Source organism: Schistosoma haematobium, chromosome 1 (genome assembly GCF_000699445.3).
Source record: "Schistosoma haematobium chromosome 1, whole genome shotgun sequence".
Taxonomy (NCBI): Eukaryota; Metazoa; Platyhelminthes; class Trematoda; order Strigeidida; family Schistosomatidae; genus Schistosoma; species Schistosoma haematobium.
This window is the reverse complement of record NC_067196.1, coordinates 6,348,400-6,369,168: the sequence shown is the minus strand read 5'-3', so window position 1 is coordinate 6,369,168 and position 20,769 is coordinate 6,348,400. Positions and strand designations below refer to the sequence as shown.

The following is a 20,769-nucleotide window of genomic DNA, read 5'->3' as shown; positions in this document are numbered from 1 at the left end:
CATGCTGTGTTGTATCGGAGAATCTTGCTTTTCCCTTTGTGTATGTTGAGACCTACTACTTCTGAGGCTGCCATTGCACTAGTCGTCTTCTCATGAATTTGTTGTTGTGTGTGCGATAGAAGAGCTAAATCATCTGCAAAGTATGGATCGTTCAGCTGCAACCTAGCCGTCCACTGTATCACATGCTTCCCCAGGGATTTGGACATCCTCACGATCCAGTAGGTCATTAGGATAAAGAGAAACGGTGATCTATCATTTATTTGTTTATCGAACGATACATATTTAACAGACATTATCAAACCAGGATCTACATTTTGTGAATTTTTTAATTCATGTAATTCATGAATGTGACTCTCCTAATTGTTTACTTACGTTAGCTCGATGATGAAACATAATGGTTTTTATCAGTGAGGGTTTTGTTGGGATTTTATTAATTTCAATAGTTGAAATCATGAGTCAGTTGAAGCTAGACTGCCATAGAATACCTGGAAGCTCTGGACGGCTGTTTCTCTCTAGTATGGGACTCCTCAATAGTGCACATCCATGATCCCGTCCCCTACGAGATTCGAACGTAGGACCTATCAGTCTCGCGGGATCGCGGATGCGCGCTGCTGAAGAGTCCCATACTGGGACGAAACGGCTGTCCAGTGCTTCCAGGTTTTCAATAGTGGTCTAACATCAATCAGTTCACGATCTCAATCAATAACTTAATAATCTCCACAATACTAAACTGATAGTTACCATGTGCTCACTGGTGATTAGCTTCGTGAGGAAATTCTCGAAGTTCTAGTGAGAAGCCGTGACCAGTGGGGCTAATCCGTATCGGGTAGAGACAGGTATCTACCTCAGGATAATGGAAGATTGTTGCGCAATTTCGTGGATTGGTTGAGGTTAGACATTAACGCCGTTGGATGCCGACTCATTGGTCTAGGGGTTAAGCGTTCGCGGGCGAGAACGAAGGCACTGTGTTCAAACCTCGCGAGAGGTGTCGTGTATGCGAACTGCTGAGAAGTCACATAATAGGATGAAATAGCCGTCTAATGATCTTAGGTTTTCAATGGTGGTCTAACACCAATCAGTTCATGATCTTAATCAAAAACATAATAATCTCCACAACTCTATATCTGTCAATCATATAATTCCAATAGTTCGTTACAATTTCGATTATACGCATTCATATGATTCAATAATTCGCCTTGAATCTACTGTATTATCTACTCTAAATGTTGGCAGTAGAAATAGAATATGGAGACTTTTCATAATGTTTATTTTTCAGATTGGTCACCTACATTTGTTGAATACCTAAGATATTTGATGTTAAGGCTTTATAAACCTGATTTTTACACATTTCTAATTCATTGAGGACTATTATTTGTGAGTTGGAGAAACTGTTGGAATTTAGTTGAAAATGATTAATTTTAACTTATAAATTTATTTCGGACATTTTACTCTGCAAACATACAAGGTTATTGAATGGTTGAATTCACAAGTCAATTGAAGCTAGACCACCATAGAAAATCTGAGAGCACCGGACTACCGTTTTGTCTTATTGTGGGACTCGTCAGCAGTGCGCATCCACGAACTCGCCTCGCGAGACTCGAACCCAGGACCTATCAGTCTCGCGCGCAAGCGCCTAACCACTAGACCACTAAACCGGCCGATATTCAACGGTGTTAATGTCTAACTTCAACCAATCCACATACAAGGTTACGCTTGTATTTTCTGATTGAACATTAACTTTTGTTCTGATGATGCATTTTTTTACGTTATTGAAATTAATGTCAGCAAAACAATCCACAAATATATTTCCGAAAGATTCATTCTCAATATTACTGACTAATTCATGATTATTTTCTATTGGAATCAACATAGATATTGGTGATTCAGAGATAGAAGTTAGTAATTTCAAAAATTTACAACAATTAGTGCCTTTGATAAATTTCGATAGTACAATTACGAGACGAAGTTTAGCAGAACTAGTGTGTTGATATATTAGCACAATATATTTCGAACAATCTGATCACACATAATGTAGTTGTTAAGATCATTTTTATCTGAAAATAAAAAGGTCAACTGAACAGATTAAACGTAAGCTGTAACAAGGAAAAAAATAATGACAAAGTACACAAAGACAATGTGATAACCACTCTGGATAATAAATCAGTATTACCAGGGTAGATCAAGTGTAAGGATAAACTGTTTTTGAACACATAAAGGGAGTTTTAGTTTCCGTATAACCAAGGTTTCAATAAACCTTAGTATACGTCCTTGAATCCTTTTGTATAACGCTGCAAATGCTAATTTGCTGTCAACCTTATGACCAGCCTCAGCCGTGGTATGTAGTTGGACACTCTCAAGGTCTTTCGGACGTTGCATAAAGGTCGCCTATAAATTATAGTCTCACCAAAATTCCATATAAAAATCAATAATGAAATTTCCATTGGTATTATATTCCCCCCAGAATGTGCCTGTTTGGTGCTAAAACTTATTTATTTTATTTAAACATATAAACATTGGTAAAAGGAGGTACCACGGAATCGGTATCCAGTGGATTCGCACCAATATCATTTAAAGATGGTTGTGAGATAACACAAACTGACTAGATTCAGAAACGTAAACCACTGGGATTCCGACTCTCATTAATCTAGAGATTAAACACTTCCTTAAAGATTGGAAAATCCTAGGTCCGATGCCTAATAGGATCCCGATCCTAGGACGAAGCAGCAATCTATCCAATGCTATCTGATTTCCGTTGGTAGCCTAACTAAGGTTAGTTTGTGATGCAAAATAAGCGACTCATAACAGATTTTCACTGAAACTGAAAGAAAATTCTCTCAATGTATGAAATTATTACCATTATTATTACTACTATTTAAACACATAAATATTGGTGCAAGAAGGCACGATACAGATATGCACCACTTAAATCATCCGATTTGCATGAGCGCTAGGATACTGCCCAAACCGAAATAGGCAGTTTTCTCAAGTGGCCACACACCAAACCTTTGACTTGGAAGTCTAATCCATAAGGTAGTGGAACAACGCCGAAAGATACAGTCCCATGGTAGCCGGTGACCACTGATTGGTTATACGCCATTTGTTCCTTCAGGATCTTCCAGGGCTGGTTTAGAACCAGGGTTCGCCAACTCCCATAGGTGAACCTTCTGTATCCACTAACCTGCCTAAAGTGTAGGACATTCGCTTTTCGTCCTCTCAATTTCATAAACAATAGTAATGCCGCGAGAAGGCAGTGAGTAGAACTTCTCTGGCAGTTGTTGTATGCACGTGGCCACGTGAGAGCACTTGGAGAGGGAGAGCTGACTCTTCCCACTCTCGGTCATAGCAGGGCATTTGAGGACCACAATACATTACGTGGAAAAACCTGATTAGACATTAATAGATTTTTGTTATACAATAGTTCAGATTACTGTTATAACTTGTGGTCTGAGTGCCCTGCTAATGTATAACGTAATGATACCGCCAATTAGAGAGGAGTGAATTATCGATAGGATCAATGACGCATAAACCCCGTACAAACAGTCTAGAGTCATTATTGGTCCTGCTTCCTGCCTAGCCCAGCCATTTAAGTCCAGAACACCAATCTCAGCCTCTGCAATATGAATCTTTTTTTCAAGCATACTGAGTTCATATGCCAAGCAGACAGACCACACCATACCATAAAATATCAAACAACATTTGTACAAGATCTAGCCAAAATTGGCTGTGAATGTGGGAAATAGTAATTGATAGACTGGGCATAACTGAAGAATGGTAAATCGTATAATAAGAATTCACAGGTCAAAATAAAGCTTATATAATAAGAGAAACACGAGTATGAATAGTTTGTAGTGACTCACGTTTATCACGAGAACACGACTGGTTCAATAAAAACGCTTATTATTATAACCAAGTGTACCAGTGACTGTTTTAATGTGCTTTTGTTTGACTGTGCTAATGACAGCTATTTTGTGCTTCCATTCTTATACTCGCACTTTGATTGTAACTTCACGCGAATTCGGTTACGTTCTGTAACCAAGCTTGTATCCTGGCACGATCTCGGTATCATCTCGATGCCACAAGATCGCCAGCAAATAAACCTCGACTTGGTCCATTAATTGCCTTCTGGTATTTGGCTTCTCGGGGATTTTATGGAGTCATTTGGAACGAGCTTCTTACGCCTTCTGATCTATTTGGCACGTGTTTCTTGGTAGCGGTGTTCATAGTCAATTTCGACTCGACACCACGCTACAAGTTTAGTTACTTCACAATGATACAATAAAAAATATACGTATAGTATTGGTTCATAAATGGATCCCCAAAACTACTATTCATTATGCTTATCGGGACATAACAATTACATTCTTAACAATTTTCTAAACTTTTTATATCAACAAAAAGATCCATGTCCGAAGATGCCATTGCCTCAGTTCGAAATATTGATACTACTGATTCTAACAAGTATCTGTTAATACAATCACAGGAAATTTCCTACCGTTTATATCCACATTCGAAACCGTTTGGTTCTCAAACAAAAATGAACACCAGTAATCAAAAGCACATCTAAATTCTGAATTCTACAGCTTCGAGTCAAACAGATTCTTTTTTGCTGTCTGACAAACCATTATTTTGAGCTCTGCTACATATAAACAACAGTAAATAGGATCATTTCGTTTTCATTGATTTCCCTATATAAAATTTCCCATGTGATTATTATTATTATTATTATTAATGACTTTATTGTAGTAATCTGAACCGATATTGAACTGTTCTATATCCTAATGTTTTCAGAGCTACTTAAATAGATACTTAGAAAGTTCACTACATTTTCAACTACATATGTGAGGATTTTCTTTATTCAACTAAACAAAAAAGGTAATCTCTTTGTTTTTCATCAAAATGGGATGTCAAAAGTTATTTCGTAATCATCCAGAATCTGAGACAGAAACAACGCTCACTAAAATCTTTTAGAAAAAAAACTCAGTAAAGCTGTGACAGATCGGTGTAACAACTCAATTTTCAACTAATTAGTTATATGATCAAACGATTTCACTGAACATAACACACAGACATTTAAATCATTTTTTATTATGCAGAAAGAACTAGGATACTGGTATTTCTATTAGTTCCAATAGCATTTGTCTTAGTAAATCACCAAGAAGATCGACTGTACAAATCGCATGAGTAATATCATTGTACATACTTAATTTACTGTTCCTAGTAATTTAACTGTTGTATATATGGTATCTCATTTATAAATAACTTGATTAAGCCTGAAATAATGGTCTCTTTGGAACACAGATATCACTGACGAGCAAAATATATTAAATAAGTTACATGAGTCAGTAAACAATAACAAAACAAATCAGGTGTATGAATACTACACGCTATTTAACTATCTCTATAATTTATAAATTTTCAATGTGGGCAGAAAACAAGGCACTTTAGTTTACTTGGTGATAAACTACTTAAACCTAAACTTAGTTGCTGAGTTCCATCAAAACTAGCAACTAACTGAATAGATAACACATGCTGTGATGAATCTACAAGACAATCCTATACAAACCTATACTTCATATTACATAACTACACCATGATTGGTTCATCACAATGTTATCAGTCGTTTTTCTGAATAACTTAGATTTTTTAAGTATATCGTAGACATGTGACTGGAAGTACTGATTTTGTAAACGAAACTGCTACATGGTTGATTGCTTGAATTACTAGTTGTTCGAATGCAATTCTAATATTATTACTGCATTAATCCATCTGTAATGGTTATTGAAGTCCAAATGCAATTATTGGTTCCAATCAGTTGATACAAACATTATACTTGAGGTTATATTTTTTTAATAGTTGGCAGAAGAGGGATCTATGCCACGTATTTTATTGTATGAAACTCGTCAGCTAGCTAAAATAATCAATTTTTCTTTACAGGTAGTATCGAAGAATTCATTCAAAAACTTCATACGATGACAAATGTTGGATTAAAGACGTCCTGAACAACAACAATCATTATTTAATTGGACACATCGGTACATATGCACCACACAAGTCACTTGATACGTATGTGAGCTGTGATACTGCCCGGGTGCCTAAACTGAAGCAGATGGTTTTCTTAGGAAGCCACACTCGGAGCCTTCAACCTACAATTCTGATCCACAAGACAGTGGAACAACGTCAGGAGTGCAATCTCATGGTAGTCGGTGACCAACAATTGGTTCATATGCCATTTGTTTCCTTAGTATCTTGGAGCCCATGTACACCATTGGTTTGGAATCAGAGTTTTACAACCTTCCTATGCGGATCTTCCGTATCTACCAACCTGGTTAAAGCGTCGAATATTCACTTCTCATCCTCTCAATGAAGCCAGATTGTTTGGAGAGCTGACTCTCCCCACCTACGGCCGTACCGAGGCATTTGGATGCAATAACCAGTACCAAAGTTCTTCACGCAAGCAATAACAAGTTGATTTATCATCTAACACAAATCAATTTCACAACCCCTAAAACGTTTAGAAGCAATTAAAAATGAAAACATGATGATTATCATTATTATTTTCATACCAATATCACAAAACATAGCCTTTTAAAGAGAATTCCAGTCACATAGATACATATATGTAAAAGAAAAAAAATTTTTTTGTTAAAATAGTTGGCATGAATAAAATAATAACAGTCTTATCAAAAAAAAGGTGGAAAGAAATGATTTCAAGGAGTAAACATATCCGTAACCATGATATTAATTATGTGTGAAGGACTTCTAAAATCACCTAAAAAGGTTAATGCGATGATCCATCAAATTAGAAAACATATATGATATATTTTACAATAAAAACGATTAAACTATAAAAAAAGTTCAATTAGATCAGTCAAATACAGTCTGATTGGTTTGTATATGATAGTTATAAGTGATTCAACTGATATGCAAAATAATTGATATTATTGCCAAAATTACACATAAAACAAGAATGAATGGAAACCATGATGAAAAACAGTGACGTTTACTATAAGAAAAAAAACGGAGAAATTTTATCATAACTGTTTAATGAATAAAAGAAAGAAAAAATCATTTGGTAGATCAAGCATTTTAATACATTTTTTCTTTACAAACTGGGATCACCGGGTAAGTGATAATGAGGTTAGACGTAGGGTATTAGGGAATAACGGTAAATCAGTCAATGAGGTTGTAAATCTTCACCGACTGAGATGGTTGGACCACGTGGTACGTATGCCTAAACACGATGCGCAATGCTGATCAGTGTTGGAGACGGTTGGAAGAAAGTCAGGGGCAGTCAAACCAAAACGTGTCATCAGTGCTAGAAGTCACTAAATTCTAGTCTGAGTAATATTTGTAGATGCAGAATACTTGGTTGGGGTCCGCGTGACTATCTTAACCAATGGTTGGAGACTGTGTGACATGGATCACAATGTCGTAGATGTATACACTCTCTGCTTTCCATTAAACTATGAGATTAAAATCGCTTCATATCTTTCTGTGAACTAATTCTTTCTTCCTGTGCTATATCCTTATATGCAATCTTTCATATATTGGCACTATTGACTTAACTACTCCTATGAATCGGGTGTTCATCTTGTTGTGCTAATGAGGTATAACCACTTGGACCGATGCATATACGTGCCTGGTCTTACGTTGTAGCTGACTGACTGACTGACAAGTTGATAATAACTAGTATAGCACCAGAAAAACAAAAAGTATTCAACAGTTCTTTTCTCATCTAAGTAAGAACTACTCTAATTTTTATACTGATCACTGTTTTATCTGTTAAAATTTAACTATTTTAACTCCACAACCTAGTAAACGTTTACATATTTTACTGTAAGAATTTTAATAACACAACTACGCAGCTGTGCTAGATTCAGAACTATAAATCTACAGGTGAATATTCAGTGCTTCAACTATGAAGGTCAAAAATTGTTTTAAGCTAAACAAAAATATTTTTCAAGCACAGATGGATTGTGACTAGCAGTGGAATAAAGAGTGCGCGTTTCGTCATATTGGGGACTTGTCAGCTGAATATACTTGCGTCTCAGAATTGACGTTCACTCTGGGACTCGAACACAGTACTGTGCGCTTCAAACGCTATTGCGTTATCCACTTAGCTACTGAGTCCTGATAACCACCTGCTTGTGCGATGGGGCGAAGCTTAAGTTCAATTGATGTTGCTTTACTTGTATCTTCCCATTGTTATTTAGGACTGCTATTGGTCAGTCTCATGTTGGCATACATGCATCCTGTGCGGATTGCCTCGATATAGCCTTAAGTCACAAGCTTTTTAAGCAACGACAACGAATCTCAAATAGGACGAAACGCGCGTCAAACTGGATTCCACTACTAGCCACTATCCATCTTTGCTTAAAAAAGTTTGTGACTTAAAGCTATATCGAGGCAATCCGCACAGGATTTACATATGCCAACATGAGACTGATCAATCGTAGTCCTAAATAACAATGGGAAGATACAAGTCAAACAATATCAAGTGAATTTAAACAAAAATATAATCACTACTTTCGTAACCATAATAATATATGCAATAATTCGCTTTCAGTTTGTAGATTTCTAGTTTCAGTCAAACGAGAACTCCTGATTTAAAAAAAGACTTTTTAAAAAAAGAAACTAGATTTGTCACAACAATACTATACTTTATGAGATCTTAAAATCCAGCATAATGAATACTGATTATGATAATATTCTATTCAGTACCATGAAAAGTACATTATTCTTTACAATTTTTGATGGATATGCGTAACATAAAATTATTTCTTAGGTGATGCATCCGGATAAATTAATTTATTGTCTAATTTTCTGTTAAATTCACATACTATTTATTTAAAGCCATACTGACAGTTGAGTACTTTTCATAGATTGGATAAAAATATACTTACTTACTTACGCCTCATACTCTCAATGGAGCATAGGCCGCCGACCAGCATTCTACAACACATTATGTCCTGGACCACCCTCTCTAGTTCTATATAGTTGTTGCTCATTATTCTCATGTCTCTCTCCATTTCTCGACGTAATGTCTTCTTTGGTCTTCCTCTTCTCCTTTCACCTTGACGATTCCAAGTGAGGACTTGCCTTGTGACGCAGTTCGGTACTTTCCTCAATGTGTGTCTTATCTACTTCCAGTGCTTCTTCCTGATTTCTTCCTCTGCTGGAATCTGGTTTGTTCTCTCCCACAGTAATTTGTTGCTGATAGTGTCTGAACAACGGATCCGAAGTATTGTTTGTGTAGACAACTGTTAATAAACACTTGTATTTTCTGGATGATCGCTTTCGTAGTTCTCCAAGTTTCCGTCCCATACAGTAGAACTGTCTTGATATTTGTATTGAAAATTCTGACCTTGGTGTTGGTTGACAGTTGTTTTGAGTTCCAGGTGTTCATCAGTTGTAGATATGCTGCTCTTGCTTTGCCGATCCGCACCTTCACATCTGCATTAGATCCACCGTGTTCATCAATAATGCTGCCCAGATATGTAAAGGTTTTTGCATCTTCCAAAGCTTCCCCGCCAAAAATATAATATTATCTTATATATTTATAGATGGAGATTCCTTTAAAAAATCTTCCAAATGAATTGCAACACTTCAAATTAATAAAATACTCTGAATTAGTCTACGTAATCGACTAATGTATGTATGAAATTGTGAATAATGCCCTAATATGTTGAATTGAAGCAGTTAAATGCCATATTTGCACAGAAAATATACAAAATTATAAGTTAAAATATTAATATTTTCAATATATGAGGGACTGAATATGAATCAGGAATAAAACTTAAGAGATCCATATATTTTGTGAGTCAATCATGTAAACCAATGATAACGTAAATGAAAACACTTTTTGCTTATGCTGAAAAAAAAGCTTACCTAACATACTTTCCGTGAAAGAATAATAATGCAGTAACACTGAACATATTCCAATTCCCCTTATCTTGAAATCGCATTTTGTTGAAAGCATATGCCACATGACTATGACAATTATCACAAAAAAGGTTATGCTAAAGGAAATAAGAATATTGCATTTCGTAAGAAAAACATTTGATATTGAAGGCTTTACTAAACTATGATTTATAAGAGTCTTTCATATATGACACTAGAAAGATTAGATCATAATGAGAATAATCTACTGATTTTTAGAAAAATATATGAATACACTATGTGAAAACCAGGACACAAAATATCTGGTTTTCTGTGTACTCACATACGATTAATGTTGCTGTAACTTATTACTCAAGGTGAAGGTTTATGTATTTGACTCCTGACAGTATTTTAGGCAAAATAATCAATATCACAAGTAGAGGTACGAATGAGTATTTTATAATAAGCGACAAAAGTATCCTTAATGTTCTTCATTGAAAAAATTAAACATCGCCTAACCCCATGCAAAAAAGAGACAGATTTAAATTCTTTTGCATAGTTTCGAAGTAAGTGTTATGCTATATTCACACATGGAAGACTCGGTTTCGATTCCCGACCAAGGAATTGACTTTAGTCCCCAAATGCCCTAGTAAGGTCGAGGGTGGGGTGAGTTCGCTCTCCCTCTCGAAATGTCTTCACATGGCCGCGCGTATACAGCCACTGTCATGGAAGTCCTACTCACTACCTTCTCGCAATATTACCGTTGTTTACGAAATTGAGAGGACGAAAAGCGAATGTTCGGAGCTTTAACAGGGTTGGTGAACAAGGAGAGTCTACCTAGAGGAGCTGTAAAACCCTGATTCCAAACCAATGGTGCGCGTGGGCTGTCTCCAGAATCCTCAGGGAATAAATGACGTATGAACCAATTGTTGGTCACCGACTACCATGAGATTGCACCGCCTTACGTTGTTCCACTGTCTTTTGGATCAGACCTTCAGGTTGAAGGCTCTGCGTGTGGCCCCCTAAGAAAACCACCTGCTTCTGTTTGGGCACCGGGGCAGTATTAAAGCCCACATACGTATCAAGTGATTTGTGTGGTACATATGTACCGAAGTGTTCAAATAAATAATGATTGTTGTTCAGGACGTCATTTAATCCAACAGTTGTCATCATATTAAGTCTTTGAGTGAATTCCTCGATAATACTTGTGTTGTGCATATGTGTTCGTAGCCTCTAGTACCAATATTTATATATTCAAGTAAACAAATATATACTCACACACTTAAGCCATGAGAAACATAACTCACTACAAGAAGATAAAATCTGAGTTATTTAAGACCTCCTAATCGTATCTGAGCGCTTCAACCTCATAAAGCAACAGGTTAGATGTATAAAAGTAAATTTTTACACAACTCGACAACTCAGAATACGTTCTTTTACGTCAGGCGTTTGTGTGAAAGCCAGAGATACCATCCGAAAGATAAACTGACACCAAAACTTGAGACTCGACTGCTGAAAATCGTGTGCTTAGACCAATAAGCTATAGCATAGTAACTTAATACGATACACTATAGCTAGACGTTTTTAGAAAAATCATAACAACATACCACTCGTCCTTTATAAACTTCATTCGCTTCAGAGATGGCATTGTCCCAGACTTCCCGACTCCCAATCAGTTTAGCATGGGGTTGGTAATACCTAAGGAAATTGAAGATCAGGCTGTATTGTCGTGAAACATACATCGTTGGCCATCCAAAAGCCATTTGGTCCTCCTATAGAGAAGTGTTGAAGTTAATACAACAGGGAACTAAAATTTACCCCAATAGTATAAGGGCCTGCAAAATCATATATAACACCATATGAATTAGCGATTCCCATATGTCCAATAAAAGGAAAAAACCATCTTCAATTAGTAGCGATGTTAGTACATATGACAGCATACGTTAACAAGGGAATAGGAGTCCATACAATAGAATATGGGAATCGATGAAGTAAAGGAGTAACTGATTCTATCCTGTTTTCCATATTATAATATCCAGGATCATGAAATTCAGGAGAGGAATCTAAGCTGCTTTTCTCTACCTTGACAAGTAAAAAAGATGAAAATGAGTAATTTTGATATGAAAATTAAAAAATAAGCATAGATCTACATAGAAATTAAAAGCAGAATGGATTTTATGTAGCATCGATTAATTAGTACACATGCTACATGAAGTGCAGATTTGTCTGCTACATGGAAAGTGATATAATGATACAACAATTATTACCTTGACATTTGTAAATTCAGATTATTTATGGAGTAGAATAGATAACCAACAGTGTGTTCAAGTAGTACAGTGTATGACCATCAGTTACCCTTAAAGTAGTGCTGCTAGTTAGGGCGGAAACAAAAAGGTTGTGGCTTTTTATACCATTATTCAGATTAACCACCGAGTTCTAAGTAAATGACAAGTTAATCAATGATCGTAAAAATGTACTGACTGCCCCCAAATGCCCTGCTACGGCCGAGAGTCCACTCTCACTCTCGAAATGCTCTCACACGCCACGCGTATAAAGCCTCTGCCAGAGCACTCCAAATCGCTGCCTACTTACAGCATTACTGTTGTTTATTAAATTGAGAGGACGATAAGCATATGTAAATAAAGCAAGAACAAATATTGATGAAGAATAATATGGATCCAGAATATTTCGAGGTTTCTCGTCAGCTGCTTACAACCAAATATGTAATGGAATTTTACATTGAGATAAGAAATAGTGTAAAACAATTAACATAAATGAATGTAAATGATTGGAATGACAAAGGTTTATAATAATAACTATATATATATGCAAGAAAAGGTCAGAGGTTAATTAATGTTAGAATCAAGAAAAAAATTAAGGATGGGTGGTGTAATGGTTATAAATTATGTGATAATTTTGGAGATAGTGAAGGATTCATGGAATTGAGCAGTGATAAAATAGGTTACGCAATAACTGAATAGAATTTGAAAAGCTAACAAAATTTCAGAGGATGAGTGGGCGGAAATGTGTGAATGAAAAGTTGGTTTACGAGTTCGGTAATGGGGAAGGAGGGGAATATAACACAAAATAAATGTTTTAAAAATAATTAAGATTACGCAAATAACCCACTAATAAAATAAAAATAAAATGGATTACCAGGGTAATGATAAATTAACTACTGTATCTTTCTGAATACATAAATCCGGTTTAGGTTTTCTTGTCGCGATCGCTTCGGCAAAACGGAGAGGAACCGTACTTTTTTGCCTACTGATAATTTTAAAAGCGTGCGGAATATTGATGGTATGTCCGGTGTCAAGTAAATGCCGAGCTATTGCACTATTGAGAGCCCTAGTCCCTTTCAGGCTCAAGTTTTTTGGAACATGCTCAGAAACGCGAACATGTACCCTTCTCTCAGTTCTTCCAATGTATGTGTTGTGGCACGTACATGTGAATTGGTAAATCCAATTATATCTACTGAGAAAAGAGGACTTGTCGATTTTAGTTTGTTTGAGAGAGCAGTTCGTTTCCCATAACGTCGTCAGTTTAGCTGCTGGGTAGACCACCTTCAATGCGGAATTTATTCTGTGACTGACTATTCCGGTGACTTCATCTCTTTTGAAGCGCAAGTATAGGAAGCAGTTTTTCTTTTCAACTGTATCATGCTTAACCGGAGGGTCGGTATTTGCATATTTGTGCATGAAGTTCTCCGGATATGCATTTTCACGTAGGCAGTTGGTGATTATAGCAATTTCTTCTTCAAGACATTCCTTTGAGCAGATTTTGCGTGAGCGGTCAAAAAGGTTTCGTACAATATCCTTTTTATAACATATAGGACAGAAGCTTTTATAATTGAGATAAACTCCACTCCAGGTATTTTTACGATGAATGTGTCTTTGTAATGTACCATCTGATGTTCTTCTAATTCCAATATCTAGGAAATTGAATTTATCGTCAACCTCATGTTCCATAGTAAATTTTATATCTTTGTATGCTTTATTAAACAGACTGAGTAAGTTGGTGGAGTGTTTGTGATTGTTGCAGACAAGGAACGTGTCATCAATATATCTACAATAGAGTATGGTACTATCGATTGCGTGCTTAAGTTTCTTTTGTTCCAGGTGTCCCATAAATATGTCGGCCAGAATTGGGCCCAAAGGGCTGCCCATTGCTACTCCATCAATCTGGGGGTATAGAACATTGTTGAATTTAAATTTTATGTTTTTTGTGCACAAAAACAGGAGCTGTTTAAATTCATGGATTGGTAAAGGCAGGAGTTCCGGATATTCACATATGATCTCTGCCGTTTCTTCCAATGGGATGTTTGTCAAGAGCGATGAGACGTCAAATGAGACCATGAATTTGTCAGAAACATTAAGGTTATCAAGTTTTTGTACAAATCCAAAGCTACCTTTCAAACTGTAGGTTGCTAGGTTCTTGCGGATTGGTTCTAAGCATCTAGTCAGCCAGCGGGCAAGTTTATGAAAGGGTGATTTGGTCATAGATAATATTGGTCTTATCGGGATGTCGGGTTTATGTATTTTGGGTAGGCCATATAATTGTGGTAATTGTGACCCTTTTGGTTTGAGTTCGTTATATGTATGATAATCTATTAGATTTTTCTTAAAGAATTCTCTCAACTTTTTTAAGAGACGCTTCTCTGTCGCATCTGTTAAGTCTTTCTGGGTATTATCGATGACGAATCTAGTGGAGTCATTTAAAATGGACATTACTTTATTAATATATTCATCTCTGTTGATATTGACTACACCGGAACCCTTATCCGGACGAAGTAGCATTATTGTTTCGTCTTTAATAAGTTTTCCCAATGCTTGATGGTTTGTAATATCCACTAATTTGGATTTAAACCAACTTTGCTTTACGTCGTTCATGGGTTTGAGGTCTGACAACTGTTGATATAAATATTCAAACCGCGTCTCTGTGTTTATTTTGTTACATTTTTTCGGGATATGAAATTTGAATCCAAGGGAGAGTGTCTCAGTTTCAATTCGACTTGGTTTTTTACTCGATAAATTCTGTATGTATTTTCCTGGATTAGTAGGAAATGCCACATGGTTTAATACGATATACAATATTTAAATCAATAACAATTTTCATTCGCGATGTTCAGTCTAAAACCAGTCATAAATTCTTGAAGACATTTACTAAAACACTTGTAAAAGAACAAAACCAAAATCTATTCAGTTATTGCGTAACCTATTTTATCACTGCTCAATTCCATGAATCCTTCACTATCTCCAAAATTATCACATAATTTATAACCATTACACCACCCATCCTTAATTTTTTTCTTGATTCTAACATTAATTAACCTCTGACCTTTTCTTGCATATATATATAGTTATTATTATAAACCTTTGTCATTCCAATCATTTACATTCATTTATGTTAATTGTTTTACACTATTTCTTATCTCAATGTAAAATTCCATTACATATTTGGTTGTAAGCAGCTGACGAGAAACCTCGAAATATTCTGGATCCATATTATCCTGCATCAATATCTGTTCTTGCTTTATTTAAATTCATAAAGGGAAAGCAGTCAGTTAGTCAGTACCAACGTAGAACTTCGTACGTACGTACATCAGTTCGAGTTGCCACACCACATTAGCACAGAGATGCAGTGGTCGATTCAAATCCCGTAGTGCTAGATGAAGTAAAATTATAAGCTGTAATCAGAAAAATTAGGGTTTGAAGATGTCATTCAAGAAGTATAATCCAGTGAAATAAATTTGGAAAGAGAAAAAAGAAAGGGACTTGAAGAATTCAGAAGATTAAAATTTGGTAGAACACAAAGATTGGATGCACCTGCGCCATTGCAAACGATTGTGAGCCATGTCACTCAAGGTCTATAGCCATCAGTTGCTTTCATCTCGCGGTCCCCAACCAGGTAGTCTACACCTACCAACATGAATCAGACCACTTGTCAGTGACTTCATGAACTTGTGCCATGTTTTGGTCCGGCCGCCCCTAGCTTTCTTCTAACCTACTCCTATACCACTGAACATCGCACGTCGAGGCAGTCGGTGGTTGGGCATACGCAACACGTGTCCCAGCCATCTCAACTGATGAAGTTTCATCACTTCATCAATCGATTTGCCATCCTTACCTAGTACCCGTTTCCTAACAACTGCATTACTAACTCGATGGTCCCAGGATATACGAGCAATGTTTCGAAGACACCTATGATCGAATACTAGTAGCCTATGAATATCCTGTACTCTTACCGGCCATGTTTCACTGCCATAAAGTAGGACGGAACGAACTGCTGCGCAGTGTGGCTGAAGGCCAGTTGAACTGATCCCTAAAGTGTTCTGCCAATCTCCTCGATTGAGAATGTATGATATGTCCATCTTTGTCTGAGATTGTTTAGCTAACGGTCGGGTTCCTGAATCCGGTTTCCTTAACAAGTATGAACAATTGTCTGCTATTACCTATTGCCGCTGCCTTTTCCATCTCTCTTGCTTTCGCTGCCCACCACTGTTCACGATCATTGCGTAGGCTTCTTGTCAGCTTGCGCTTAAGCTGACTCCGCTCTTCATTATGTTCAGAGTCAGGTGGAATGAGTTTTCGAGCATCTATCAGTGCTATACCTACGCCGGCGAGGCCACGGAAAGCAGAATCAGGGCTTCCAGATACACGAAGCGTACATCGAGTCGGTTCTTTATTTTGGCATGGTAAGGTCAAATGAATGACGTTACTCGGATCCTGTATGCGCGTTTCGGAGACGCAGCACACATCGATGGCGCGAGATTCTAAAGTCCTAGCTAAGGAAGCCTGCTGTCCTATTTGGCAAAGTGTTCGCACGTTAAAAGCTCCTACGTGTAGTTTAGAGTGTGGTTTCAGGAGACCAGGAATAGCGTTCCGCGTACTCGAATCGTTTGCCCTAGCGGTGCGAGGTGATAAAGAGACGTGAGGAGGGTTATTCATGGAGATAAGAGAGGTATTAGGAGGTATAGGAAGGATTTGAATGTGACCAACTTGGTCTCGTGTGTTGTTACGGGTATGAGGGCTGATGTCACTTCCCGGCTGCCCACACCGTGGAAGAGTATTTCTTGAGGAACCTGAAAAGGAAATTGGATTAGTGTTGGTCTTGACGACCTGGCAGCGTGACCGCAGAGCCCAAGGGACAACTGATTAAGCCGGTCGCGCACGGCCTTTTTGTGGAAGGTTTTTGACGTGTTAGCTCCGTTCTTCAAAGGGCCTTATCGCCGGAGACGGAAATCCGTGAGGTAAGGTGAGGAGTGACATTTTTAGGGTCGACCTTTTATAACCCCACCCCTCCTTGTGAGAAGGCAGCGTTGCTGCAGATGCTGGTTGTCCGAGGGAAACATCTTACTGCTGTCACACTTCTCTACAGTCAGCAGTACGACTTCGCCCTCAGACCTTGAGTTGCTGCTTTTAGTCTTACCGTTCACCAATCGACCTGCCTGGCATGGTAGAACCTACAGGAACATATGTTCCAGCCAATATAGCTCGGTTGGGTCATCACGATGGGCAAGCCCGACCACCGCGTCAAGGTAGCAGCTTCGGTCGGGCATAAAGGGAAATATTTGAATGAAAAGCGAATAACCGGCGCTTCAACCGGGTTGGTGGACATGGAGAGTCCACCTAGGGGAGTTGGAAAACCCTGATTCCAAACCAATGGTGTATATGGGCTCCAGTATCCTGAGGGAACAAATGGCGTATAACCAATCGTTGGTCACCGGCTCCCATGGGACTGCATCTCATGACGTTGCTCCACTGCCTTGTGGATCAGACCTTCAGGTCGAAGGCTCGGGGAGTGGCCCCCTAAGAAAACCACATGCTCCGGTTTGGGAACCCAGGCAGTATCACAGCCCTCACACATGCCATATGAGGTCTGTGTGGCACATATATATTTGGTGCCTCCTTGTACCAATATCTATGTGTTAAAACAAATAATAAATAAAAACATGTACTGACTAATATGGCGAGACTCTAATTTAAGGACGACCTTTGAACGAATCTTAGGTGACCTTGACAATTATTAGCCAATCAGAAGAAAGTTAGTATAAAGTGAAAATATATTATATGAAAGTAATGAATTACAGTGGATATTCTTCTTTTACATGATTTAAAAACTTGTTAAGGTCTGATTAAGGTTCAGAGGTTCTGAATTCACAATGCATATGGAATAGAAACTCGTCTATTGGGTTAGAAATTTTCACGAATTGAAATCATGAGTCAGTTGAAGCTAGACCACCATTGAAAACCTGGAAGCACTGGACGGCCGTTTCGTCCTAGTACGGGACTCCTCAGCGGTGCGCGTCCACGATCCCGCACCACGCGGGGCTCGAACCCAGGACCTACTGGCTTCGCGCCCGAGCACTTAACCACTAGACCACTGAGCCGGCATCCAACGGTGTTAATGTCTAACTTCAACCAATCCACGAAATTGAGCGACACATTCACCATTGTCTTCAATGAGTTACTACCTCACAACAGACCTGGTTGAACTCCACTGGTCACTACTTCTCACTAGAACTCCAGGATATACTTCGTGAAGCCAGTCACTAGTGAGCATATTTTTGATATTGGGTTAGAGTTAGGTTTACGGGTAAGGTTAGGGTTAGTTGAGGGTTAAGGTTCATGGTTAGGTGAGGGTTTAGGGTTAAGGTTAGGGATTAGGATTAGGGTTAGTTAGGGTTGGGGTTAGGTGAGGGTTTAGGGTTAAGGGTTAGGGTTAGGTGAGGATTTAGGGTTAGGTGAGGGTTTAGGGTTAAGGTTAAGGGTTAGTTGAGGGTTAAGGTTTAGGGTTAGGTGAGGGTTAAGGTTGGGGTTCGGATGCTAACATACGAGTTTTTAAATCATGTCAAAGAAGAATATCCACCGTAATTTGTTACTTTCTTTTAATATTTTTTTACTTTATGCTGTCTTCTGATTGACTAATAATTGAAATTGCTCAAACGCTTCTGATTGGCTCGTCCCTAAATTAGAGTCTCGCCGTCCTATCTGTTGTAACCTCTCATTAATCACCTACTCTCTAAAATCCGCTGTGAACCGATCGTATGTTAGCAGCGGGTGTTGAACTTGGCTCCGTGACCTTGAAATCGCTCAAACGCTTCTGATTGGCTCGTCCCTAAATTAGAGTCTCGCCACTAATATTACAGAATTTATCATGGATGATAGACTGATATCCACCAGAGAAAGTTACTTTAATGGGGTTTGAACAACAAAAGACAACGCCCAAACTGCCAAATTCTTATGATCGATTCAGGAAATGGTCTATAAATCACAATACTGACCAACGCAGTAATAAACACTGAAACACTCAGCTAAGATAGTGTCAAGCCAGACTGCTACGTATTTTGATTGTTAGTTGAAAAGGGTAAATGATGAAATCACACTCTCCCAACAAGGGAAAGGAACCAAAGGCAGTGGTCTTTCGTATTTTGCACGACATTCAAAAACACGATGATAAACAGCTTATACTCTACTCAGAGTTTAATACTGACAAACATCTGTTGTGGAACCACACAGTAGCTCTAAAATGGGTTGAAGAATGAGTTGCAAGAAAGAAGTGCTTCTCACAGCGTCAAAAAAGATAATAACATCTTAGTCATATTTAATGTGGTTATGACCAATTATAATGAGGAAGAATGCAGGTTACATAACTATTAGCTAATGAGATGATCAACAGAATAAAAATTAGCGAAACAATAACTCATAGACTGACATATAAGATTCAAGATATCAGTTCTTGAATTACGACGCAGAATTTATTTATCCAGCCCAAGTCAGTTAGTGATGATAATCCCTATTCTAATTCCTAGCGCTGACTTCCAGTAATAGGTTTAAGCCTTAGCTCCTCGCACTAATGTAGACCCTTTGCTAACCTTAATGAGCAAGTGGACAGTCTCAATGTCACACAAACCTCGCTCAAAAAAGTATACGTAGCTTATCTCACATAAAAACTCGCGGAAACAAAATATAGAACGATTAACAACAGTACACACTGAAACACAGGTTTTTAGGTCAAATAAATTACTGATGGTCTTTACCTTTTTTAACAAACATGATGATTTCAGGAAATTACCCGGATACCTCACTGAATATCATGGTACAACCTGATTCCAATCAGCATTTAATTAATCGCACTGATTGGTAAATTTACACCATGAAAATTAATGGAAGGCAATTCATTATACCTAATGTTGCTTCACATATGGAATTAAGAACACATTTCTTTTTTCAAGGAGATAAACTCGTTTGGTAAGCAAAACAACATAGTAACAGAATGTAACGCATACCTTCATATTCCGGACTAAAGCTAGTGCATCCAATATCCGATATCTTAATTGTGAATTTGTATTATTCGATTGACTCCTTTGAGTCCTCTTCTTGTTATTTCAGTATAATTCGATGTACTTTGTTATGTCTAGTTGGTGGTAGTCTAACAGCTTGACTGAACTAATTGCAGTCACTTGCAGGTATTTGTGACTGTATACCTTGCAATCTGACTTAGTGCGTTTGTCTCAGGACAGTGAGGTTTCTGGATTCCATAAGTTATCGCATTACCAAGCAGAGGGGTCATTGGTCGCAATGTGGAAAGTAGTGAGATGATAAATCAAGTGTTGAGAAAGGCGACTCTTCCAAGAATGAATAATAATTTACTTTAATGTCAACATATAAGAATGTGGAACTGAAGGAATAAGAGGTGTGACGAGGATGATAGCAAGAGGGATAAGAATTAGTTGCTGACATGCGGTAGTTGAAACTGTAATGAATCATAAGTCATGCATCACACACAACTGTTCCAAGAGGGAGATAGAATTCCATAGCTGAGCGCGTTTGTCAAGTATCCTCTTAAAGCTATACCCTTTTAGCGGTAAATATTTCCCCAAAATAAATA

At 37.7% G+C, this 20,769-nt stretch overlaps 1 protein-coding gene across 3 annotated transcripts; it reads right to left on the bottom strand.

The window, feature by feature from the left end:
- Nucleotides 1-6,537: 6,537 nt before the first annotated feature.
- MS3_00001391 (uncharacterized protein) lies at nucleotides 6,538-20,178 on the bottom strand. 3 transcript variants are annotated; one of them, XM_051208833.1, is made up of 8 exons: nucleotides 20,066-20,161; nucleotides 19,919-20,014; nucleotides 11,822-11,961; nucleotides 11,698-11,782; nucleotides 11,620-11,651; nucleotides 11,487-11,577; nucleotides 9,889-10,019; nucleotides 6,538-7,003 (listed from the first exon to the last, which is right to left on the bottom strand). In XM_051208833.1, exons 3-8 carry the CDS (start codon nucleotides 11,902-11,904, stop codon nucleotides 6,913-6,915), a joined length of 513 nt encoding a protein of 170 aa, XP_051073021.1. In that variant the 5' UTR covers nucleotides 11,905-11,961; nucleotides 19,919-20,014; nucleotides 20,066-20,161; the 3' UTR covers nucleotides 6,538-6,912. The 3 variants fall into 3 exon arrangements, with proteins under 3 accessions (XP_051073021.1, XP_051073020.1, XP_051073022.1); XM_051208834.1 differs by having other exon boundaries at nucleotides 11,698-11,961; nucleotides 19,919-20,178; XM_051208835.1 differs by lacking the exons at nucleotides 19,919-20,014; nucleotides 20,066-20,161 and having other exon boundaries at nucleotides 11,487-11,651; nucleotides 11,822-11,964.
- Between the last annotated feature and the right edge of the window lie 591 nt (nucleotides 20,179-20,769).